This window comes from Oncorhynchus mykiss, chromosome 14 (genome assembly GCF_013265735.2).
Source record: "Oncorhynchus mykiss isolate Arlee chromosome 14, USDA_OmykA_1.1, whole genome shotgun sequence".
In the NCBI taxonomy this organism is placed as follows: domain Eukaryota; kingdom Metazoa; phylum Chordata; class Actinopteri; order Salmoniformes; family Salmonidae; genus Oncorhynchus; species Oncorhynchus mykiss.
The window spans coordinates 41,760,876-41,787,591 of NC_048578.1; the positions used below are offsets into that span (position 1 = coordinate 41,760,876).

Here is a 26,716-nt window from a genome sequence, read left to right on the forward strand (position 1 = left end):
CCCCCCTGTCTGTCTGCCCCCCCTGTCTGTCTGCCCCCCCCTGTCTCTGTCTGCCCCCCCCTGTCTCTGTCTGCCCCCCCCTGTCTCTGTCTGCCCCCCCCTGTCTCTGTCTGCCCCCCCCCTGTCTCTGTCTGCCCCCCCTCTGTCTCTGTCTGCCCCCCCTGTCTGTCTGCCCCCCCTGTCTGTCTGCCCCCCCCTGTCTGTCTGCCCCCCCCTGTCTGTCTGCCCCCCCCTGTCTGTCTGCCCCCCCTGTCTGTCTGCCCCCCCCCTGTCTGTCTGCCCCCCCTGTCTGTCTGCCCCCCCTGTCTGTCTGCCCCCCCTGTCTGTCTGCCCCCCCTGTCTGTCTGCCCCCCCTGTCTGTCTGCCCCCCCCTGTCTGTCTGCCCCCCCTGTCTGTCTGCCCTCCCTGTCTGTCCTCCCCTGTCTCTGTCTGCCCCCCCTTCTCTGTCTGCCCCCCCCTTCTCTGTCTGCCCCCCCCTTCTCTGTCTGCCCCCCCCTTCTCTGTCTGCCCCCCCTTCTCTGTCTGCCCCCCCCTTCTCTGTCTGCCCCCCCTTCTCTGTCTGCCCCCCCCCTTCTCTGTCTGCCCCCCCCTTCTCTGTCTGCCCCCCCCCTTCTCTGTCTGCCCCCCCCTGTCTCTGTCTGCCCCTCCCCCCAGTCTCTGTCTGCCCCTCCCCCCAGTCTCTGTCTGCCCCCCCGTCTCTGTCTGCCCCCCCTCTTCTCTGTCTGCCCCCCCTTCTCTGTCTGCCCCCCCCTGTCTCTGTCTGCCCCGCCCCCCCTTTCTCTGTCTGCCCCTCCCCCCCGTCTCTGTCTGCCCCTCCCCCCCAGTCTCTGTCTGCCCCTCCCCCCCAGTCTCTGTCTGCCCCTCCCCCCCGTCTCTGTCTGCCCCTCCCCCCCGTCTGTCTGCTCCCCCCCCTGTCTCTGTCTGCCCCCTCTCTTTAGTTTAGATCTACCTGCAACACTGTCTAATAGAGGCAGACCTGTAGTAGTTGTATGTGTGGCAGGTTTTGAGCTGTTTGTCTTCTGAACAGAAATGCGACATATGGAAAGTTTTCTATTTTCTAAGGTTCCTCCCTTGTTGTTTTCTCTTCCTCTAGTCGTGTTATAAGTATTACACCAGCGATGACATCAATAAAGACGAGGACGGCATGGACGAACAGTGCAGGTAGGTCCCCTCACAGAACACAGAAACATCAAATCAAATTTATTTATATATCCCTTTGTACATCAGCTGATATCTCAAAGTGCTGTACAGAAACCCAGCCTAAAACCCCAAACAGCAAGCAATGCAGGTGTAGAAGCACGGTGGCTAGGAAAAACTCCCTAGAAAGGCCAAAACCTAGGAAGAAACCTAGAGAGGAACCAGGCTATGTGGGGTGGCCAGTCCTCTTCTGGCTGTGCCGGGTGGAGATTATAACAGAACATGGCCAAGATGTTCAAATGTTCATAAATGACCAGCAGGGTCGAATAATAATAAGGCAGAACAGTTGAAACTGGAGCAGCAGCACAGTCAGGTGGACTGGGGACAGCAAGGAGTCATCATGTCAGGTAGTCCTGGGGCATGGTCCTAGGGCTCAGGTCCTCAAAGAGAAAGAAAGAGAGAAGGAGAGAAACATGGATGAATGGTCTAGGCAGGTCACCTCACAGAACACAGAAACATGGACGAATGGTGTAGGCAGGTCATCCTGTTGTTGAGTATCGACACCTCTCGTAGAATATTGGCAAAGATGCAACACAACGACTCCTCTTTCTATTCTGGTTAGGGCCAGTTTGTGCTGTTCTGTGAAGAGAGTAGTACACAGCGTTGTACGAGATCTTCAGTTTCTTGTGAATTTCTTGCATGGAACAGCCTTAATTTCTCAGAACAAGAATAGACTGAGTTTCAGAAGAAAGTTATTAGTTTCTGGCCAGTTTGAGCCTGTAATCAAACCCACAAATGCTGATGCTCCAGATTCTTCTTTAATCAGGACAACAGTTTTCAGCTGTGCTAACATAATTACAAAAGGGTTTTCTAATGATCAATTAGCCTTTTAAAATGATCAACTTGGATTAGCTAACACAACGTGCCATTAGAACACAGGAGTGATTGTTGCTGATTATGGGCCTCTGTACTCCTATGTAGATATTCCATAAAAATATCAGGTGTTTCCAGCTACAATAGTCATTTACAACATTAACAATGTCTACGCTGTATTTCTGATCAATTTGATGTTATTTTAATGGACAAAAAATTGTGCTTTTCTTTCAAAACCAAGGACATTTCTAAGTGACCCCACACTTTTAAACGGTAGTGTACATAACCATATACCAACACAAAGAGGAAGTCACTTGAACCCAGTCTGTCACAAAGAGAAGATTGATATGGGAGACGAGCCTCTACACATTCCATTTAACACATATAAGATAAATGTTTTTGGAATTTAATTATAGGTAGCCTTTTTAGTAAATATTCCGCAAACGGAAATACACAATGAACAAAAAAACGTTTACATTTCGCCTCATCACTCAGCCACATAATACCAGGGGATATCTGGTCTCTCCTCATCACTCAGCCACATAATACTAGGGTATATCTGGTCTCTCCTCATCACTCAGCCACATAATACCAGGGTATATCTGGTCTCTCCTCATCACTCAGCCACATAATACCAGGGTATATCTGGTCTCTCCTCATCACTCAGCCACATAATACCAGGGTATATCTGGTCTCTCCTCATCACTCAGCCACATAATACCAGGGTATATCTGGTCTCTCCTCATCACTCAGCCACATAATACCAGGGTATATCTGGTCTGTCTCCTCATCACTCAGCCACATAATACCAGGGTATATCTGGTCTCTCCTCACCACTCAGCCACATAATACCAGGGTATATCTGGTGGTCTGTCTCCATAATACCAGGGTATATCTGGTCTCTCCTCATCACTCAGCCACATAATACCAGGGTATATCTGGTCTCTCCTCATCACTCAGCCACATAATACCAGGGTATATCTGGTCTCTCCTCATCACTCAGCCACATAATACCAGGGTATATCTGGTCTCTCCTCATCACTCAGCCACATAATACCAGGGTATATCTGGTCTCTCCTCATCACTCAGCCACATAATACCAGGGTATATCTGGTCTCTCCTCATCACTCAGCCACATAATACTAGGGTATATCTGGTCTCTCCTCATCACTCAGCCACATAATACCAGGGTATATCTGGTCTGTCTCCTCATCACTCAGCCACATAATACCAGGGTATATCTGGTCTGTCTCCTCATCACTCAGCCACATAATACCAGGGTATATCTGGTCTCTCCTCATCACTCAGCCACATAATACCAGGGTATATCTGGTCTGTCTCCTCATCACTCAGCCACATAATACCAGGGTATATCTGGTGGTCTGTCTCCTCATCACTCAGCCACATAATACCAGGGTATATCTGGTGGTCTGTCTCCTCATCACTCAGCCACATAATACCAGGGTATATCTGGTCTCTCCTCATCACTCAGCCACATAATACCAGGGTATATCTGGTCTCTCCTCATCACTCAGCCACATAATACCAGGGTATATCTGGTCTCTCCTCATCACTCAGCCACATAATACCAGGGTATATCTGGTCTCTCCTCATCACTCAGCCACATAATACCAGGGTATATCTGGTCTCTCCTCATCACTCAGCCACATAATACCAGGGTATATCTGGTGGTCTGTCTCCATAATACCAGGGTATATCTGGTCTCTCCTCATCACTCAGCCACATAATACCAGGGGATATCTGGTCTCTCCTCATCACTCAGCCACATAATACCAGGGGATATCTGGTCTCTCCTCATCACTCAGCCACATAATACCAGGGTATATCTGGTCTCTCCTCATCACTCAGCCACATAATACCAGGGTATATCTGGTCTCTCCTCATCACTCAGCCACATAATACCAGGGTATATCTGGTCTCTCCTCATCACTCAGCCACATAATACCAGGGTATATCTGGTCTCTCCTCATCACTCAGCCACATAATACCAGGGTATATCTGGTCTCTCCTCATCACTCAGCCACATAATACCAGGGTATATCTGGTCTCTCCTCATCACTCAGCCACATAATACCAGGGTATATCTGGTCTCTCCTCATCACTCAGCCACATAATACCAGGGTATATCTGGTCTCTCCTCATCACTCAGCCACATAATACTAGGGTATATCTGGTCTCTCCTCATCACTCAGCCACATAATACCAGGGTATATCTGGTCTGTCTCCTCATCACTCAGCCACATAATATCAGGGTATATTTGGTCTCTCCTCATCACTCAGCCACATAATACCAGGGTATATCTGGTCTCTCCTCATCACTCAGCCACATAATACCAGGGTATATCTGGTCTCTCCTCATCACTCAGCCACATAATACCAGGGTATATCTGGTCTCTCCTCATCACTCAGCCACATAATACCAGGGTATATCTGGTCTCTCCTCATCACTCAGCCACATAATACCAGGGTATATCTGGTCTCTCCTCATCACTCAGCCACATAATACCAGGGTATATCTGGTCTTTCCTTATCACTCAGCCACATAATACCAGGGTATATCTGGTCTCTCCTCATCACTCAGCCACATAATACCAGGGTATATCTGGTCTCTCCTCATCACTCAGCCACATAATACCAGGGTATATCTGGTCTCTCCTCATCACTCAGCCACATAATACCAGGGTATATCTGGTGGTCTGTCTCCTCATCACTCAGCCACATAATACCAGGGTATATCTGGTGGTCTGTCGCCTCATCACTCAGCCACATAATACCAGGGTATATCTGGTGGTCTGTCTCCTCATCACTCAGCCACATAATACCAGGGTATATCTGGTGGTCTGTCTCCTCATCACTCAGCCACATAATACCAGGGTATATCTGGTGGTCTGTCTCCTCATCACTCAGCCACATAATACCAGGGTATATCTGGTGGTCTGTCTCCTCATCACTCAGCCACATAATACCAGGGTATATCTGGTCTGTCTCCTCATCACTTAGCCACATAATACCAGGGTATATCTGGTCTGTCTCCTCATCACCCAGCCACATAATACCAGGGTATATCTGGTCTGTTGCCTCATCACTCAGCCACATAATACCAGGGTATATCTGGTGGTCTGTCTCCATAATACTAGGGTATATCTGGTGGTCTGTCTCCTCATGACTACATAATACCAGGGTATATCTGGTGGTCTGTCTCCCCAGCCACATAATGTCAGGGTATTTCTGGTGGGCTTTGTGAAATGAGGACAAGCGTATATTGTGGTAGAAATTGAAATGGAGGATAATCCCAATTAAGCTACATGAGATTTTGAAGTTGACTTTGTCTTGCTATCTTAACTACGCCCCAAGGTGGTGTGCTGAAGGTGGCAACCTGATCTGCTGTGACTACTGCCACAACGCCTTCTGTAAGAAGTGCATCCTGCGTAACCTGGGGCGCAAGGAGCTGTCCATGATCACCGACGAGGACAGTAAATGGTCTTGCTATATCTGCAGCCCTCAGCCTCTCTCAGACATCGCCTCCAACTGCTCCAACATCTTGACCAAGCTGGAGAGCTTCTGGCGCACTGGGCGCAAGAAAGAGAGGGAAGAGAAAGAGAGGAAGGAGGTGAAAGGGCACAGTAAGGGTAAAGGTCACCACCACCATGGTAAAGCTGTGGTGAACGGTAAGGAACATTCAGACGGGTCAGGGACCCTCACCTTCTCCTATAAGACCCTGAAGGTCCCCAAGGAGCTGGTGAAGAGGACCAAGAAGCTGATTGAGACGACCACAGGGCTCAACAGCACGTTCATCCATTTCATCCAGCAGGCTGAGGAGGAGCAGGGAGCAGGAGAAGGTGGCAGCGGGACCAGACACAGACACCTCAAGGCCTTCAGGTATCATAACACATGTTGGTATTATGACTGCTACAAAGGATCTGAGACAGTCCAATTCTCATCTTTTGCTTAATTGCTATCTCGCTCTCTCTCTCTCTTTAGGTCTGTTCTGGCTGATCTGAAGAAGGCCCATGCTGCTCTAGAGAAAGACTTGGAGTCACAGTTCACTTCCCAGGACCAGGGGATGCAGAATGGGGATGCTGTTTCAAACACCGACGGCCATGACGGCCACGATCAGATAGACAATGGGCAAGAGGCAGAAGAGGACAAAATGGCCGACACTGAGGATGGGGAGGAGGATGGGGGTGTGTCAGAGGACACAGAGATGGAGGGGAGCCCCACCCCCACGCCTCAGGACCACTCAGAGACAGGCAGCCAGGCTAAAGACCAGACAGTGGTGAAAATGGAGGAGGAGGATGGAACAGAGGAGGAAGCTGACCGGGATAAAGACATCGTGTCCGTCGGGCCGTCCGTCCCTGACGAGCTCTTCCAGATGGTCAAGAGTTTAGCGGACTCCACCGGGTTAACGCCCGGTAACGACGCCACGGAACTCACAGCGGCTAGCCAATCGGAGAACCCCGCTGCTGGCTCAACCAGGAAGTCGCATGACACCCAGAAGGAGAAGGCCATGCCCAAGGTTAAGAACCTCATCTTGAAGCTGACGCCTGTTCCTGTGGTTACCACACGCGCCTCCAGGTCTAAGAGTAAGGATGGAGAGAAGGAGAGGAGTAAGGATGGAGGGAAGGAGAGGAGTAAGGATGAAGGGAAGGAAAGGAGTAAGGATGGAGGGAAGGAGAAGGAAAGGAGTAAGGATGGAGGGAAGGAGAAGGAGAGGAGTAAGGATGGAGGGAAGGAGAGGAGTAAGGATGGAGGGAAGGAGAGGAGTAAGGATGGAGGGAAGGAGAGGAGTAAGGATGGAGGGAAGGAGAGGAGTAAGGATGGAGGGAAGGAGAGGAGTAAGGATGGAGGGAAGGAGAGGAGTAAGGATGGAGGGAAGGAGAGGAGTAAGGATGGAGGGAAGGAGGGGAAGGAGAGGAGTAAGGATGGAGGGAAGGAGAGGAGTAAGGATGGAGGGAAGGAGAGGAGTAAGGATGGAGGGAAGGAGAGGAGTAAGGGTGTTGGGAAGGAGAAAGAGAGGAGTAAGGATGGAGGGAAGGAGGTGGAGGGAGATGGGGCCTCCGAGGAGGACAGCCGATGCTCCAGTCGCACAAAGACCACACCCCTCAGGAAGTCACCGGAGGGGAAAAACAAGATGTCCACCTCTCAGGAGAACATCGACTCAGAAGGCGAGGAGAAGAGCCCAAGCAAGCTGAAGAGGAGAACCAAGGGCAGCTCCGAGAAAGAACGGGGGAACACGGAGGAGAGGAAAGAGAGCAAGGCCTCCTCCATGGTAACCTCTGACCCTTCGAAACAGGACGTGGACTCAGATTCTGACGAGGTTCCAGACATCCTGGTCCAGACTGCAGCGGCGGAACACAGCTCGGACGAGGATGTGCAGCAGGACGCCGACAGTAACCAGGGCAACAAGCGCGCCAGGAAGTGCCTGTTCAAACTGAGCAAGAAAGAGCAGGTGGGAGAGGAGGAGGAGGAGCAGGTGGGAGAGGAGGAGGAGGAGGAGCAGGTGGGAGAGGAGGAGGAGGGGGAGGAGCAGCAGGTGGGAGAGGAGGAGGAGCAGCAGGTGGGAGAGGAGGAGGAGCAGCAGGTGGGAGAGGAGGAGGAGCAGGTGGGAGAGGAGGAGGGAGAGAATGACAAGGAGAAGACGGACAAGAAGCCGGCGGCCAAACGCAAACTGAAAGCCGACGACTCCGACAACTCAGAGTCTGACTCCGATGAAGACGCAAAGAAGAAAAAGAAGTCCTCCACGGCTTCTGACAAGAAGACATCCAAGAAGAAGCAGAAGGTCTCGGACGGCTCCTCCAACTCGGACCTGGAGAAGGAGATGAAGGGACTCAGCAAACTGACGACGGGGAAACGGAGGAGCAGCCGTGTGAAGAAGGAAAGAGAGGAGAAGGAGAACAAGAGCGGAGATCGGAGGCGGTCGTACGAACTGAAACGCAAAGCCAGAAGTAGAGGAGCCAAGCAGCAAGATTCATCGTCTGATGATGACGACGAGGAGGAGGAGGGAGGAGGGTCTGGAGAGGAGAGTGGAGACCAGCAGAAGATTAAACCCATCGTGGAGGAGACGGTGGTAGCAGGGAGGGAAACCTTCCACCAGTCCTCAGGTCAGTAGATGCTGTTTGGGTTAGGATTAGTCAGGTCAGTAGATGCTGTTTTGGTCAGGATTAGTCAGGTCAGTAGATGTTGTTTGGGTTAGGATTAGTCAGGTCAGGAGATGCTGTTTGGGTTAGGATTAGTCAGGTCAGTAGATGTTGTTTGGGTTAGGATTAGTCAGGTCAGTAGATGTTGTTTGGGTTAGGATTAGTCAGGTCAGTAGATGCTGTTTGGGTTAGGATTAGTCAGGTCAGGAGATGCTGTTTGGGTTAGGATTAGTCAGGTCAGGAGATGCTGTTTGGGTTAGTATTAGTCAGGTCAGGAGATGCTGTTTGGGTTAGGATTAGTCAGGTCAGTAGATGTTGTTTGGGTTAGGATTAGTCAGGTCAGTAGATGCTGTTTGGGTTAGGATTAGTCAGGTCAGGAGATGCTGTTTGGGTTAGGATTAGTCAGGTCAGGAGATGCTGTTTGGGTTAGGATTAGTCAGGTCAGGAGATGCTGTTTGGGTTAGGATTAGTCAGGTCAGTAGATGTTGTTTGGGTTAGGATTAGTCAGGTCAGTAGATGTTGTTTGGGTTAGGATTAGTCAGGTCAGTAGATGCTGTTTGGGTTAGGATTAGTCAGGTCAGGAGATGCTGTTTGGGTTAGGATTAGTCAGGTCAGTAGATGTTGTTTGGGTTAGGATTAGTCAGGTCAGTAGATGTTGTTTGGGTTAGGATTAGTCAGGTCAGTAGATGTTGTTTGGGTTAGGATTAGTCAGGTCAGTAGATGCTGTTTGGGTTAGGATTAGTCAGGTCAGTAGATGTTGTTTGGGTTAGGATTAGTCAGGTCAGTAGATGCTGTTTGGGTTAGGATTAGTCAGGTCAGGAGATGCTGTTTGGGTTAGGATTAGTCAGGTCAGTAGATGTTGTTTGGGTTAGGATTAGTCAGGTCAGTAGATGCTGTTTGGGTTAGGATTAGTCAGGTCAGGAGATGCTGTTTGGGTTAGGATTAGTCAGGTCAGTAGATGTTGTTTGGGTTAGGATTAGTCAGGTCAGTAGATGTTGTTTGGGTTAGGATTAGTCAGGTCAGTAGATGTTGTTTGGGTTAGGATTAGTCAGGTCAGTAGATGCTGTTTGGGTTAGGATTAGTCAGGTCAGGAGATGCTGTTTGGGTTAGGATTAGTCAGGTCAGGAGATGCTGTTTGGGTTAGTCGGGTCAGGAGAGATGCTGTTTGGGTTAGTCGGGTCAGTAGAGATGCTGTTTGGGTTAGTCGGGTCAGTAGAGATGCTGTTTGGGTTAGTCAGGTCAGGAGATGCTGTTTGGGTTAGGATTAGTCAGGTCAGGTCAGGAGATGCTGTTTGGGTTAGTCGGGTCAGGAGAGATGCTGTTTGGGTTAGTCGGGTCAGTAGAGATGCTGTTTGGGTTAGTCGGGTCAGTAGAGATGCTGTTTGGGTTAGTCGGGTCAGTAGAGATGCTGTTTGGCTTAGTCGGGTCAGTAGAGATGCTGTTTGGCTTAGTCGGGTCAGTAGAGATGCTGTTCCTGAAAGTGGTATTCTGGGCTGTCTGTTTCTACAAGGCAGACGGTTCACTCTATTGTAAACACAACTTCACATAAACGCCACTGATGTAACCCCTGACCTCTACTCTGTCTTCCTCAAGTATATAGAGTAGCCAGCCAGGCTATTTTTTAGCAGAAGGAGCTCTGTTGGTGTCCTCTGGTAGTTTCTAATGCCTTGGTTCCATCTGAATACACAGCGAAATGATGGAATAATTCTAGAGAAAAGCCCTCCTGTAGGTTAACTCCAACCCTGTTCCTGGAGAGACCCTCCTGTAGGGTTTATACTCCAACCCTGTTCCTAGAGTGTAAACCTACAGGAGGGTATCTCTCCAGGAACAGGGTTGGAGTTAAAACCTACAGGAGGGTATCTCTCCAGGAACAGGGTTGGAGTTAAAACCTACAGGAGGGTCTCTCTCCAGGAACAGGGTTGGAGTTAAAACCTACAGGAGGGTATCTCTCCAGGAACAGGTTTGGAGTATAAAACCTACAGGAGGGTATCTCTCCAGGAACAGGGTTGGAGTTAAAACCTACAGGAGGGTCTCTCTCCAGGAACAGGGTTGGAGTTAAAACCTACAGGAGGGTATCTCTCCAGGAACAGGGTTGGAGTTAAAACCTACAGGAGGGTATCTCTCCAGGAACAGGGTTGGAGTTAAAACCTACAGGAGGGTCTCTCTCCAGGAACAGGGTTGGAGTATAAAACCTACAGGAGGGTATCTCTCCAGGAACAGGGTTGGAGTTAAAACCTACAGGAGGGTATCTCTCCAGGAACAGGGTTGGAGTATAAAACCTACAGGAGGGTATCTCTCCAGGAACAGGGTTGGAGTATAAAACCTACAGGAGGGTATCTCTCCAGGAACAGGGTTGGAGTATAAAACCTACAGGAGGGTATCTCTCCAGGAACAGGGTTGGAGTTAAAACATACAGGAGGGTATCTCTCTAAGAACAGGGTTGGAGTATAAAACCTACAGGAGGGTATCTCTCTAAGAACAGGGTTGGAGTTAAAACCTACAGGAGGGTATCTCTCCAGGAACAGGGTTGGAGTATAAAACCTACAGGAGGGTATCTCTCCAGGAACAGGGTTGGAGTTAAAACCTACAGGAGGGTATCTCTCCAGGAACAGGGTTGGAGTTAAAACCTACAGGACAGTACCTCTCCAGGATAGTAACTCTCTAGAACAGGGTTTAGAAAGACAAGACTTTACAATTTAAATGACTGAAAATGTCTGAATTCAGGGTATTGTTAGTTGTTTTGGATAATTTATAGGTTTTGGGACTATATGAATCAAATGTATTTATATAGCCCTTTTTACATCAGCTCATATCAAAGTGCCTAAAACCCCAAACAGCAAGTAATGCAGGTGTAGAAGGACTATTTTCAAAGTAATTATTTGTTATTTAACCTTTATTGAACTAGGCAAGTCTCTTAAGAATAAATTCTTATTTACAATGATGGCCTCCCAAAAGGCAAAAGGCCTCCTGTGGGGACGGGGGCCTGGGTTTGAAATAAATACAATAAAAATATAGGACAAAACACACATCACAACAAGAGAGACAACACAGCACTACATAAAGAGAGACCACACAACACTACATAAAGAGAGACACCACAACACTACATAGAGACAGCACAACACTACATAGAGACACCACAACACTACATAAAGAGAGACAGCACAACACTACATAAAGAGAGACACCACAACACTACATAAAGAGAGACAACACAACACTACATAAAGAGAGACAGCACAACACTACATAGAGACACCACAACACTACATAAAGAGAGACACCACAACACTACATAAAGAGAGACACCACAACACTACATAAAGAGAGACCACACAACACTACATAAAGAGAGACCACACAACACTACATAAAGAGAGACCACACAACACTACATAGAGACACCACAACACTACATAAAGAGAGACCACACAACACTACATAAAGAGAGACCACACAACACTACATAAAGAGAGACCACACAACACTACATAAAGAGAGACCACACAACACTACATAAAGAGAGACCACACAACACTACATAAAGAGAGACACCACAACACTACATAAAGAGAGACCACATAACACTACATAAAGAGAGACCACACAACACTACATAAAGAGACACCACAACACTACATAAAGAGAGACCACACAACACTACATAAAGAGAGACCACACAACACTACATAAAGAGAGACACTACAACACTACATAAAGAGAGACCACACAACACTACATAAAGAGAGACCACACAACACTACATAGAGACACCACAACACTACATAAAGAGAGACCACACAACACTACATAAAGAGAGACCACACAACACTACATAAAGAGAGACCACACAACACTACATAAAGAGAGACCACACAACACTACATAAAGAGAGACACCACAACACTACATAAAGAGAGACCACATAACACTACATAAAGAGAGACCACACAACACTACATAAAGAGACACCACAACACTACATAAAGAGAGACCACACAACACTACATAAAGAGAGACCACACAACACTACATAAAGAGAGACACTACAACACTACATAAAGAGAGACCACACAACACTACATAAAGAGAGACCACACAACACTACATAAAGAGAGACACTACAACACTACATAAAGAGAGACCACACAACACTACATAAAGAGAGACACCACAACACTACATAAAGAGAGACCACACAACACTACATAAAGAGAGACACTACAACACTACATAAAGAGACAGCACAACACTACATAAAGAGAGACACCACAACACTAGAGAGACCTAAGACAACACTACATAAAGAGATACACCACAACACTACATAAAGAGAGACACCACAACACTACATAAAGAGAGACACCACAACACTACATAGAGACACCACAACACTACATAAAGAGAGACACCACAACACTACATAAAGAGAGACCACTACACTACATAAAGAGAGACCACACAACACTACATAAAGAGAGACCACACAACACTACATAAAGAGAGACACCACAACACTACATGAAGAGAGACACCACAACACTACATAAAGAGAGACAACACAACACTACATAAAGAGACACCACAACACTACATAAAGAGAGACACCACAACACTACATAAAGAGAGACACCACAACACTACATAAAGAGAGACCACTACACTACATAAAGAGAGACCACACAACACTACATAAAGAGAGACCACACAACACTACATAAAGAGAGACAACACATCACTACATAAAGAGAGACCACACAACACTACATAAAGAGAGACCACACAACACTACATAAAGAGAGACAACACAGCACTACATAAAGAGAGACACCACAACACTACATAAAGAGAGACACCACAACACTACATAAAGAGATACACCACAACACTACATAAAGAGATACACCACAACACTACATAAAGAGAGACACCACAACACTACATAAAGAGAGACACCACAACACTACATAAAGAGATACACCACAACACTACATAAAGAGAGACAGCACAACACTACATAAAGAGAGACCACACAACACTACATAAAGAGAGACCACACAACACTACATAAAGAGAGACACCACAACACTACATAAAGAGAGACCACACAACACTACATAAAGAGAGACCACACAACACTACATAAAGAGAGACCACACAACACTACATAAAGAGAGACCTAAGACAACACAACACTACATAAAGAGAGACCTAAGACAACAACATACCAAGGCAGCAACACATGACAACACAGCATGGCAGCAGCACATGGTAGCAACACAACATGGTAGCAGCACAACATGGTACAAACATTATTGAGCACAGACAACAGCACAAAGGGTAAGAAGGTAGAAGAGACCTTTGTGGACCTTTAACAGAATGTGGCTTGTAGAACGAGTGTTGTATGTGGAGGATGAGGGCTGCAGTAGATATCTCAGATAGAGGGGAGTGAATGGGTGTTGTATGTGGAGGATGAGGGCTGCAGTAGATATCTCAGGGGGGAGTGAAGGGGTGTTGTATGTGGAGGATGAGGGCTGCAGTAGATATCTCAGATAGAGGGGAGTGAAGGGGTGTTGTATATGGAGGATGAGGGCTGCAGTAGATATCTCAGATAGAGGGGAGTGAAGGGGTGTTGTATATGGAGGATGAGGGCTGCAGTAGATATCTCAGATAGAGGGGAGTGAAGGGGTGTTGTATATGGAGGATGAGGGCTGCAGTAGATATCTCAGATAGGGGCGAGTGAAGGGGTGTTGTATATGGAGGATGAGGGCTGCAGTAGATATCTCAGATAGGGGGGAGTGAAGGGGTGTTGTATGTGGAGGATGAGGGCTGCAGTAGATATCTCAGATAGGGAGGAGTGAAGGGGTGTTGTATATGGAGGATGAGGGCTGCAGTAGATATCTCAGATAGGGAGGAGTGAAGGGGTGTTGTATGTGGAGGATGAGGGCTGCAGTAGATATCTCAGATAGGGGGGAGTGAAGGGGTGTTGTATGTGGAGGATGAGGGCTGCAGTAGATATCTCAGATAGAGGGGAGTGAAGGGGTGTTGTATATGGAGGATGAGGGCTGCAGTAGATATCTCAGATAGGGAGGAGTGAAGGGGTGTTGTATGTGGAGGATGAGGGCTGCAGTAGATATCTCAGATAGGGAGGAGTGAATGGGTGTTGTATATGGAGGATGAGGGCTGCAGTATATATCTCAGATAGGGGGGAGTGAAGGGGTGTTGTATATGGAGGAAGAGGGCTGCAGTAGATATCTCAGATAGGGAGGAGTGAATGGGTGTTGTATGTGGAGGATGAGGGCTGCAGTAGATATCTCAGATAGAGGGGAGTGAAGGGGTGTTGTATGTGGAGGATGAGGGCTGCAGTAGATATCTCAGGGGGCAGTGAGGCCTAAGAGGGTTTTATAAATAAGCATCAACCAGTGGGTCTTGTGACGGGTATACAGAGATGACCAGTTTACAGAGGAGTACAGAATGCAGTGATGTGTCCTATAAGGAGCATTGGTGGCAAATCTGATGGTCGAATGGTAGAGAACATCTAGTTTCTAGAGAGCACCTTTACCTGCCAATCTATAAAGTATGTCTCCGTAATCTAGCATGGGTAGGATGGTCATCTGAATCAGGGTTAGTTTGGCAGCTGGGGTGAAAGAGGAGCGATTACGATAGAGGAAACCAAGTCTAGATTTAACTTTAGCCTGCAGCTTTGATATGTGCTGAGAGAAGGACAATGTACCGTCTAGCCATACTCCCAAGTACTTGTATGAGGCTCCAAACCCTCAGAGGTAGTAATCACACCTGTGGGGAGAGGGGCATTCTTCTTAACCAAACCACATGACCTTTGTTTTGGAGGCGTTCAGAACAGGGTTAAGGGAAGAGAGCTTGTTGGACACGAAGAAAGTTTTGTTGTAAAGTAAGAGAACATTAAGCCTTTTCTCCTGAAATGGAAGTCTAATTTACAGTTTTACTGCAAGGCAGTGCTGGTGGTTCTTCAAATTGTTTATTTTCTTAAAACTGGAATATTTGGTAAATAGCCCACACTATCTTGAAAAATAACGGTTAAATAAAAAGAAGAAAGTCTTCAGTGTTTATATTGTTCTGATTTGACATAACCTACATTTTAATGTGAAATTATCATTAGGTAGGATCCTATGAAATGTCATTTTGTCTGATTCCGTTTTGTTCTTTCGCAAATTCCGTATGTTTAGTTATTCCAGGTTTCAGTTTTTTGCTCTGAAAATCACGTTGTTAATAGAACAGGTGTTTAAGTCCACAGCTTTACACCACTTCTGGAGACCACAGTTGAGATCTGGGAAACATCTGATGTTTAAGTGTAGTTACCCTTTTAATTCCACCTAGCGAGATGCTGCCGTCTAGCGGCCGGCGAGAGGCTGAGATGCTGCCGTCTAGCGGCCGGCGAGAGGCTGAGAGGCTGCTGTCTAGCGGCCAGCGAGAGGCTGAGAGGCTGTTGTCTAGCGGCCAGCGAGAGGCTGAGAGGCTGTTGTCTAGCGGCCAGCGAGAAGCTGAGAGGCTGTTGTCTAGCGGCCAGCGAGAGGCTGAGAGGCTGCTGTCTAGCGGCCAGCAAGAGGCTGAGAGGCTGCCGTCTAGCGGCCGGCGAGAGGCTGAGAGGCTGTCGTCTAGCGGCCGGCGAGAGGCTGAGAGGCTGTCGTCTAGCGGCCGGCGAGAGGCTGAGAGGCTGTCGTCTAGCGGCCGGCGAGAGGCTGAGAGGCTGTCGTCTAGCGGCCGGCGAGAGGCTGAGAGGCTGTCGTCTAGCGGCCGGCGAGAGGCTGAGAGGCTGTCGTCTAGCGGCCGGCGAGAGGCTGAGAGGCTGTCGTCTAGCGGCCGGCGAGAGGCTGAGAGGCTGTCGTCTAGCGGCCGGCGAGAGGCTGAGAGGCTGTCGTCTAGCGGCCGGCGAGAGGCTGAGAGGCTGTCGTCTAGCGGCCGGCGAGAGGCTGAGAGGCTGTCGTCTAGCGGCCGGCGAGAGGCTGAGAGGCTGTCGTCTAGCGGCCGGCGAGAGGCTGAGAGGCTGTCGTCTAGCGGCCGGCGAGAGGCTGAGAGGCTGTCGTCTAGCGGCCGGCGAGAGGCTGAGAGGCTGTCGTCTAGCGGCCGGCGAGAGGCTGCTGTCTAGTGGCCGGCGAGAGGCTGCTGTCTAGTGGCCGTCGAGAGGCTACTGTCTAGCGGCCGGCGAGAGGCTGCTGTCTAGCGGCCGGCGAGAGGCTGCTGTCTAGCGGCCGGCGAGAGGCTGCTGTCTAGCGGCCGGCGAGAGGCTGCTGTCTAGCGGCCGGCGAGAGGCTGCTGTCTAGCGGCCGGCGAGAGGCTGCTGTCTAGCGGCCGGCTACGCTGACTGACGAGACCAGAGTCACTCTCTTTAGTGTCACAGTCCTTTGGTTGTCCGTCCTGATGTGATACCATGGACATGAGTTACGAAGGGCTTTAGGAGATCAACTTCAGTTAGTTCTAGTCAACACTTGTTGTAAAAGCACAGTAAATTAATAGCCTACCAGGCGCCATGGTTGGCTATGGGAAACATAATACATTAATTAATAGCCTACCAGGCTCCATGGTTAATTAATAGCCTACCAGGCTCCATGGCTAATTAATAGCCTACCAGGCTCCATGGCTAATTAATAGCCTACCAGGCTCCATGGCTAATTAATAGCCTACCAGGCTCCATGGTTAATTAATAGCCTACCAGGCTCCATGGGTAATTAATATCCCAGGCTCCATGGTTAATTAATAGCCTACCAGGCTCCATGGTTAATTAATAGCCTACCAGGCTCCATGGTTAATTAATAGCCTACCAGGCTCCATGGTTAATTAATAGCCTACCAGGCTCCATTAATAGCCTACCAGGCTCCATGGTTAATTAATAGCCTACCAGGCTCCATTAATAGCCTACCAGGCTCCATGGTTAATTAATAGCCTACCAGGCTCCATGGTTAATTAATAGCCTACCAGGCTCCATGGTTGGCTATGGGAAACATAATACATAAAGGAGTATGCCAGAACAACAGTTGGGCTAAGAGGATTTGGACTCATTTGTTACCATTTATATTTCATTATATTTATATTACATTACCATATATATTACGTTACCATTTATATTACATTGTTACCTTTTATATTACATTATATTTATATTACATTATTTTTTACATTATATTTACATTATATTTATATTACATTACCATATATATTACGTTACCATTTATATTACATTATATTTATATGACATATTTATATTACATTATATTTACATTATATTTATATTACATTATATTTATATTACATTATATTTACATTACATTATATTTACATTATATTTATATTACATTATATTTATATTACATTATATTTACATTATATTTACATTACATTATATTTATATTACATTATATTTATATTACATTATATTTATATTACATTATATTTATATTACATTATATTTACATTACATTATATTTACATTATATTTATATTACATTATATTTACATTACATTATATTTACATTATATTTATATTACATTATATTTATATTACATTATATTTACATTATATTTATATTACATTATATTTACATTATATTTATATTACATTATATTTATATTACATTATATTTACATTATATTTATATTACATTATATTTACATTACATTATATTTACATTATATTTATATTACATTATATTTATATTACATTATATTTACATTATATTTATATTACATTATATTTACATTATATTTATATTACATTATATTTACATTATATTTATATTACATTATATTTATATTACATTATATTTATATTACATTATATTTATATTACATTATATTTATATTACATTATATTTACATTACATTATATTTACATTATATTTATATTACATTATATTTATATTACATTATATTTACATTATATTTATATTACATTATATTTATATTACATTATATTTACATTATATTTATATTACATTATATTTATATTACATTATATTTATATTACATTATATTTACATTATATTTATATTACATTATATTTACATTATATTTATATTACATTATATTTATATTACATTATATTTATATTACATTATATTTATATTACATTATATTTATATTACATTATATTTACATTATATTTATATTACATTATATTTACATTATATTTATATTACATTATATTTATATTACATTATATTTACATTATATTTATATTACATTATATTTATATTACATTATATTTACATTATATTTATATTACATTATATTTACATTATATTTATATTACATTATATTTATATTACATTATATTTACATTATATTTATATTACATTATATTTATATTACATTATATTTATATTACATTATATTTATATTACATTATATTTACATTATATTTATATTACATTATATTTACATTATATTTACATTATATTTATATTACATTATATTTATATTACATTATATTTACATTATATTTATATTACATTATATTTACATTATATTTATATTACATTATATTTACATTATATTTATATTACATTATATTTACATTATATTTATATTACATTATATTTATATTACATTATATTTATATTACATTATATTTATATTACATTATATTTACATTATATTTACATTATATTTATATTACATTATATTTACATTATATTTATATTACATTATATTTATATTACATTATATTTATATGACATATTTACATTACATATTTATATCACATTGTTACCATTTATATTACATTGTTACCATTATATTGCATGGGGTGTGAATTCACCAGCATGCTTGCTCCCGCACGCTCTCTCCCTGCTCTGTGTCAAGAAATTCAACTGCAACCAACCACAGCCCACATAAATTGTACCGGGAGGCAGGATAGATGTCAGACTGCGTTTCCCGCTCGCTTTATGCCTGACAGGAGCCTTTCCTATCAACAGATGGCTTGGAAGATGCGTATCGTTCATTCTCGCGGGAGAGGGACTAGCCAACTGAAGTGTTTAAATAAAGTATCCAGCAGAAATGGAGTCTAACGGGCTGATTAGCTGACGGCCTTGTGGAAAACACAGCCTCTAACCCTGGTCTCTGTGGAAAACACAGCCTCTAACCCTGGTCTCTGTGGAAAACACAGCCTCTAACCCTGGTCTTTGTGGAAAACACAGCCTCTAACCCTGGTCTCTGTGGAAAACACAGCCTCTAACCCTGGTCTCTGTGGAAAACACAGCCTCTAACCCTGGTCTCTGTGGAAAACACAGCCTCTAACCCTGGTCTCTGTGGAAAACACAGCCTCTAACCCTGGTCTTTGTGGAAAACACAGCCTCTAACCCTGGTCTCTGTGGAAAACACAGCCTCTAACCCTGGTCTCTGTGGAAAACACAGCCTCTAACCCTGGTCTCTGTGGAAAACACAGCCTCTAACCCTGGTCTTTGTGGAAAACACAGCCTCTAACCCTGGTCTCTGTGGAAAACACAGCCTCTAACCCTGGTCTCTGTGGAAAACACAGCCTCTAACCCTGGTCTTTGTGGAAAACACAGCCTCTAACCCCTGGTCTCTGTGGAAAACACAGCCTCTAACCCTGGTCTCTGTGGAAAACACAGCCTCTAACCCTGGTCTCTGTGGAAAACACAGCCTCTAACCCTGGTCTTTGTGGAAAACACAGCCTCTAACCCTGGTCTCTGTGGAAAACACAGCCTCTAACCCTGGTCTTTGTGGAAAACACAGCCTCTAACCCTGGTCTTTGTGGAAAACACAGCCTCTAACCCCTGGGCTTTGTGGAAAACACAGCCTCTAACCCTGGTCTCTGTGGAAAACACAGCCTCTAACCCCTGGTTTTCTCTGTGTCTGTAGGAGAGGAAGGTAACCATGACGCTTCTCAGATGGCTGTTGATGATGACGATGATGATCCAGAAAACAGGTCTAAAAAATATTTTCATAAACACAAACCGAATATGTCCTCAAACCGCATGCTCTCAACCAGCTGACTGTGACATTCCTTTTCTTATTTCCTTTCCTTGTGTCCTTTCCTTGTGTCCTTTCCTTCCTCAATAGGATTGCCAAGAAGATGCTGCTGGCCCAGATCAAGGCCAACTACTCTTCAGGAGCAGAGGAGAGCTCTGACGAGGATGGAGAAGAGAAGGAACAGAGGAAGGGAGGAGAGGAGGAGGAGGAGGAGGAGGAGGGTGGGTTACGTTCAAGTTGTTGATACGTTAGTGATTCTGCAGTGCTTCATTCCACCACTAGTGTTTTACATCACCAGATGTAGAAACCATAAATAACTGCTTGTGTTCCATAAGCAGATGATGGTGAGGAAGAGGAGGAGGAGGAGGAAGGGGACTCTGGCTCTGACATGGATGTGAAGAAGAGTGGGGGGCGTCGCCACCGGCTGCTCCGCCACAAACTGACGCTGAGCGAGGGAGAGTCAGGAGAGGAGAAAGAGAAACCAGCCAGCAAGGGGAAGAAGGAGACCAAGAGGACCAGACGGAAAGGTATGGGGGTTGGCAGTGTGGCTGTCTGGCGCTCTGTCTGGCGCTCTGTCTGGCCGACTGTCTAAGCTTGTGTCAACACCTATGGAACAGAATGAATGTCGTACTCTGCAAACTGCTATGACTGTTTTCACTCAGCTTTACCTCCCTCCCACCCCGTCTCTCTCGCCATTTTCTCTCTCGCTCGCCCCTCTCTCTCGCCCCTCTCTCTCTCTCTCTCTCTCTCTCTCGCCCCCCTCTCTCTCTCTCGCCCCCCTCTCTCTCTCTCTCGCCCCTCTCCCTCCCCAGTGGGCAGTGATGACTCAGCAGACTTAGACTCTGAGGAGTCGGCTAGCAGCAGTGAGTCAGGAGTTAGTGAGGAGATCAGTGAGGAGGAGGAGGAGGAGTCAGAGGAGGAGTCAGAGGAGGGCAGCAGTCGCAGGAGGACCACGCGCTCCTCCAAGAAGAAGAAGAAGAAGAAGGAGGAGAGGAGCTACGCCCAGAAGAAGAAACGCCGTCGCATCAAGGTTCAGGACTCTTCATCTGACGAGAAGGTATGGGGGAGGGGGGAAAGGAAGGGAGAAGGTATGGGGGAGGGGGGGAAAGGAAAGGAGAAGGGAGGGGGGAAAGGAGAAGGGAGGGGGGAAAGGAAAGGAGAAGGGAGGGGGGAAAGGAGAAGGGAGGGGGGAAAGGAAAGGAGAAGGGAGGGGGGAAAGGAATGGAGAAGGTATGGGGGAGGGGGGAAAGGAAGGGAGAAGGTATGGGGGAAAGGAATGGAGAAGGTATGGGGGAAAGGAATGGAGAAGGTATGGGGGAAAGGAATGGAGAAGGTATGGGGGAGGGGGGAAAGGAAGGGAGAAGGTATGGGGGAGGGGGGAAAGGAAGGGAGAAGGTATGGGGGAGGGGGAAAGGAAGGGAGAAGGTATGGGGGAGGGGGGAAAGGAGAAGGTATGGGGAAAGGAATGGAGAAGGTATGGGGGAGGGGGGAAAGGAAGGGAGAAGGTATGGGGGAAAGGAATGGAGAAGGTATGGGGGAAAGGAATGGAGAAGGTATGGGGGAAAGGAATGGAGAAGGTATGGGGGAGGGGGGAAAGGAAGGGAGAAGGTATGGGGGAGGGGGGAAAGGAAGGGAGAAGGTATGGGGGAGGGGGAAAGGAAGGGAGAAGGTATGGGGGAGGGGGGAAAGGAGAAGGTATGGGGGAGGGGGGAAAGGAAGGGAGAAGGTATGGGGGAAAGGAAGGGAGAAGGTATGGGGGAAAGGAATGGAGAAGGTATGGGGGAAAGGAATGGAGAAGGTATGGGGGAAAGGAATGGAGAAGGTATGGGGGAAAGGAATGGAGAAGGTATGGGGGAGGGGGGAAAGGAAGGGAGAAGGTATGGGGGAGGGGGAAAGGAAGGGAGAAGGTATGGGGGAGGGGGGAAAGGAGAAGGTATGGGGGAGGGGGGAAAGGAAGGGAGAAGGTATGGGGGAAAGGAAGGGAGAAGGTATGGGGGAAAGGAATGGAGAAGGTATGGGGGAAAGGAATGGAGAAGGTATGGGGGAAAGGAATGGAGAAGGTATGGGGGAAAGGAATGGAGAAGGTATGGGGGAAAGGAATGGAGAAGGTATGGGGGAGGGCGGAAAGGAAGGGAGAAGGTATGGGGGAAAGGAATGGAGAGGGGAGGGGGGAAAGGAAGGGAGAAGGTATGGGGGAGGGGGGAAAGGAAGGGAGAAGGTATGGGGGAGGGGGGGAGGGGGGAAGGAATGGAGAAGGTATGGGGGAGGGGGAATGGAGAAGGTATGGGGAAAGGTATGGGGGAGGGGGGAAAGGAAGGGAGAAGGTATGGGGGAGGGGGGAAAGGAAGAGAGAAGGTATGGGGGAGGGGGGAAAGGAAGGGAGAAGGTATGGGGGAGGGGGGAAAGGAGAAGGTATGGGGGAGGGGGGAAAGGAAGGGAGAAGGTATGGGGGAGGGGGGAAAGGAGAAGGTATGGGGGAGGGGGGAAAGGAAGGGAGAAGGTATGGGGGAGGGGGGAAAGGAAGGGAGAAGGTATGGGGGAAAGGAAGGGAGAAGGTATGGGGGAAAGGAATGGAGAAGGTATGGGGGAAAGGAATGGAGAAGGTATGGGGGAAAGGAATGGAGAAGGTATGGGGGAAAGGAATGGAGAAGGTATGGGGGAGGGCGGAAAGGGAGGGAGAAGGTATGGGGGAAAGGAATGGAGAAGGTATGGGGGAGGGGGGAAAGGAAGGGAGAAGGTATGGGGGAGGGGGAATGGAGAAGGTATGGGGGAAAGGAATGGAGAAGGTATGGGGGAGGGGGGAAAGGAAGGGAGAAGGTATGGGGGAGGGGGAAAGGAGAAGGTATGGGGGAAAGGAATGGAGAAGGTATGGGGGAGGGGGGAAAGGAAGGGAGAAGGTTTGGGGAGGGGGGAAAGGAAGGGAGAAGGTATGGGGGAGGGGGAAAGGAGAAGGTATGGGGGAAAGGAATGGAGAAGGTATGGGGGAGGGGGGAAAGGAAGGGAGAAGGTATGGGGGAGGGGGAAGGGAGAAGGTATGGGGGAAAGGAATGGAGAAGGTATGGGGGAGGGGGGAAAGGAAGGGAGAAGGTATGGGGGAAAGGAATGGAGAAGGTATGGGGGAGGGGGGAAAGGAAGGGAGAAGGTATGGGGGAGGGGGGAAAGGAAGGGAGAAGGTATGGGGGAGGGGGAAAGGAGAAGGTATGGGGGAAAGGAATGGAGAAGGTATGGGGGAGGGGGGAAAGGAATGGAGAAGGTATGGGGGAGGGGGGAAAGGAAGGGAGAAGGTATGGGGGAGGGGGGAAAGGAAGGGAGAAGGTATGGGGGAGGGGGAAAGGAGAAGGTATGGGGGAAAGGAATGGAGAAGGTATGGGGGAGGGGGGAAAGGAATGGAGAAGGTATGGGGGAGGGGGGAAAGGAATGGAGAAGGTATGGGGGAGGGGGGAAAGGAATGGAGAAGGGAGGGGGGAAAGGAAGGGAGAAGGTATGGGGGAGGGGGAAAGGAGAAGGTATAGGGGAGGGGGAAAGGAGAAGGGGAGGGGGAAAGGAGAAGGTATGAGGGAGGGGGAAAGGAGAAGGTATAGGGGAGGGGGAAAGGAGAAGGTATAGGGGAGGGGGAAAGGAGAAGGTATGGGGGAGGGGGAAAGGAGAAGGTATGGGGGAGGGGGAAAGGAGAAGGTATGGGGGAAAGGAATGGAGAAGGTATGGGGGAAAGGAATGGAGAAGGTATGGGGGAGGGGGAAAGGAGAAGGTATGGGGGAAAGGAATGGAGAAGGTATGGGGGAGGGGGAAAGGAGAAGGTATGGGGGAAAGAAATGGAGAAGGTATGGGGGAGGGGGGAAAGGAAGGGAGAAGATATTCACCTTACAAATATAGAATTTGGTCTGGAATTCAAATTGATTGGTTACCACGTTCACGATGTGTGATTGGTTAGTTGACCCCTGGGGGTTGATGTTGAAAGGTCAGAGGTTAACCGTCATTCCCTCTCCTCCAGAGCGGGTCAGGAGAGGACGGCTCGGGGAAGGAGGATGGAGACACTCCTAAAGGACAGAGGAAGAAGATCAGAAAAATCCTCAAGGACGACAAGCTGAGGACGGAAACGAGGGATGCCCTGAAGGAAGAGGAGGAGAGGAGGAGACGCATCGCTGAGAGGGAGCAGCTCAGGGAGAAACTCAGAGAGGTAAAAAGTCAACTGTGTGTGTGGACCCCAGGAAGACTAGCTGTTGTCATGGCATCTGCTAATGGGATGGAAATGAAGATAATGATTGACTGAGTCAATCAATGAGTGGACTCCAAACGGAGGAGTCAGATGGATGTATGGGCCTTGGGCTCAGATAAGCGCATGGTGCCGGCTATGATCAGTTATCACAGGGATCACACAGAGTATAAATGTACTTTAAACACTTTTTGAATAGAGTTGAAGTCGCTTAGTGTGAATTTGTCTGTCTGTAAAGGTTTAAATGCTTGTAGACGAGAAGATCAGCTGCCCTATACTCCTAGGAACATAACCTGTCCCAACCAGCTGCCCTATACTCCTAGGAACATAACCTGTCCCAACCAGCTGCCCTATACTCCTAGGAACATAACCTGTCCCAACCAGCAGAACAGTCTCCCAGCTGCCCTATACTCCTAAGAACATAACCTGTCCCAACCAGCTGACCTATACTCCTAGGAACATAAAACCTGTCCCAACCAGCTGCCCTATACTCCTAGGAACATAACCTGTCCCAACCAGCTGACCTATACTCCTAGGAACATAACCTGTCCCAACCAGCAGAACAGTCTCCCAGCTGCCCTAAATTCCTAGGAACATAACCTGTCCCAACCAGCAGAACAGTCTCTCAGCTGCCCTATACGCCTAAGAACATAACCTGTCCCAAACAGCAGAACAGTCTCTCAGCTGCCCTATACTCCTAGGAACACAACCTGTCCCAACCGGCAGAACAGTCTCCCAGCTGCCCTATACTCCTAGGAACACAACCTGTCCCAACCAGCTGACCTATACTCCTAAGAACATAACCTGTCCCAACCAGCAGAACAGTCTCCCAGCTGCCCTAAACTCCTAGGAACACAACCTGTCCCAACCAGCTGACCTATACTCCTAGGAACATAAAACCTGTCCCAACCAGCTGCCCTATACTCCTAGGAACATAAAACCTGTCCCAACCAGCTGACCTATACTCCTAGGAACATAAAACCTGTCCCAACCAGCTGACCTATACTCCTAGGAACATAAAACCTGTCCCAACCAGCTGACCTATACTCCTAGGAACATAACCTGTCCCAACCAGCTGACCTATACTCCTAGGAACATAAAACCTGTCCCAACCAGCTGCCCTATACTCCTAGGAACATAAAACCTGTCCCAACCAGCTGACCTATACTCCTAGGAACATAAAACCTGTCCCAACCAGCTGACCTATACTCCTAGGAACATAAAACCTGTCCCAACCAGCTGACCTATACTCCTAGGAACATAAAACCTGTCCCAACCAGCTGACCTATACTCCTAGGAACATAAAACCTGTCCCAACCAGCTGACCTATACTCCTAGGAACATAAAACCTGTCCCAACCAGCTGACCTATACTCCTAGGAACATAAAACCTGTCCCAACCAGCTGACCTATACTCCTAGGAACATAAAACCTGTCCCAACCAGCTGACCTATACTCCTAGGAACATAAAACCTGTCCCAACCAGCTGACCTATACTCCTAGGAACATAAAACCTGTCCCAACCAGCTGACCTATACTCCTAGGAACATAACCTGTCCCAACCAGCAGAATAAATGTATGTATTTGTATGTGCAGACTGTAATGCTTTTAGACTAGACTCTACATGTCCCTCCCGACCAGGTACTCGTGGTGGAGGAGGCGTCCGCCGTGGCTTGTCCAATCACAACCAAGCTGGTGCTGGATGAAGACGAGGAGACCAAGGAGCCCATGGTGCAGGTTCACCGCAATCTGGTCACTAAGCTCAAACCACACCAGGTCGACGGTGAGAGACATGTAGTAGTAGTGGAGCCCATGGTGAAGGTGGAATAGTAGGAGTAGTAGTAGTAACAGTAGTAGTAGTAGTAGTAGTAGCAGCATTAGTAGTAGTAGTAGCAGTAGTAGTAGTAGCAGCATTAGTAGTAGTAGTAGTAGTAGCAGCATTAGTAGTAGTAGTAGTAGCAGCAGCATTAGTAGTAGTAGTAGTAGCAGCAGCATTAGTAGTAGTAGTAGCAGCATTAGTAGTAGTAGTAGCAGCATTAGTAGTAGTAGTAGCAGCATTAGTAGTAGTAGTAGTAGCAGCATTAGTAGTAGTAGCAGCATTAGTAGTAGTAGCATTAGTAGTAGTAGTAGCAGTAGTAGTAGTAGCAGTAGTAGTAGTAGCAGCATTAGTAGTAGTAGCAGCAGTAGTAGTAGTAGTAGTAGTAGTAGTAGCAGCATTAGTAGCAGCATTAGTAGTAGTAGTAGTAGCAGCATTAGTAGTAGTAGTAGCAGCATTAGTAGTAGTAGTAGTAGTAGTAGTAGTAGTAGTAGTAGTAGTAGTAGTAGTAGTAGTAGTAGTAGCAGCATTAGTAGTAGTAGCAGCATTAGTA

General features: G+C 46.9%; 1 protein-coding gene across 1 annotated transcript in view; it reads left to right on the forward strand.

Annotated features, from left to right (window-relative positions):
* The window catches only part of LOC110487800 (transcriptional regulator ATRX), a 104,749-nt gene that overhangs the window by 35,546 nt on the left and 42,487 nt on the right, over positions 1-26,716 (forward strand). Inside the window, exons 12-21 of the mRNA XM_036943650.1 lie at positions 1,094-1,161; positions 5,386-5,910; positions 6,013-6,754; positions 7,178-8,132; positions 20,025-20,091; positions 20,226-20,356; positions 20,471-20,662; positions 20,948-21,192; positions 24,127-24,312; positions 25,989-26,130. Coding sequence (XP_036799545.1) covers positions 1,094-1,161; positions 5,386-5,910; positions 6,013-6,754; positions 7,178-8,132; positions 20,025-20,091; positions 20,226-20,356; positions 20,471-20,662; positions 20,948-21,192; positions 24,127-24,312; positions 25,989-26,130 — 3,253 coding nt within the window. The remainder of the gene's footprint in view (positions 1-1,093; positions 1,162-5,385; positions 5,911-6,012; positions 6,755-7,177; positions 8,133-20,024; positions 20,092-20,225; positions 20,357-20,470; positions 20,663-20,947; positions 21,193-24,126; positions 24,313-25,988; positions 26,131-26,716) is intronic.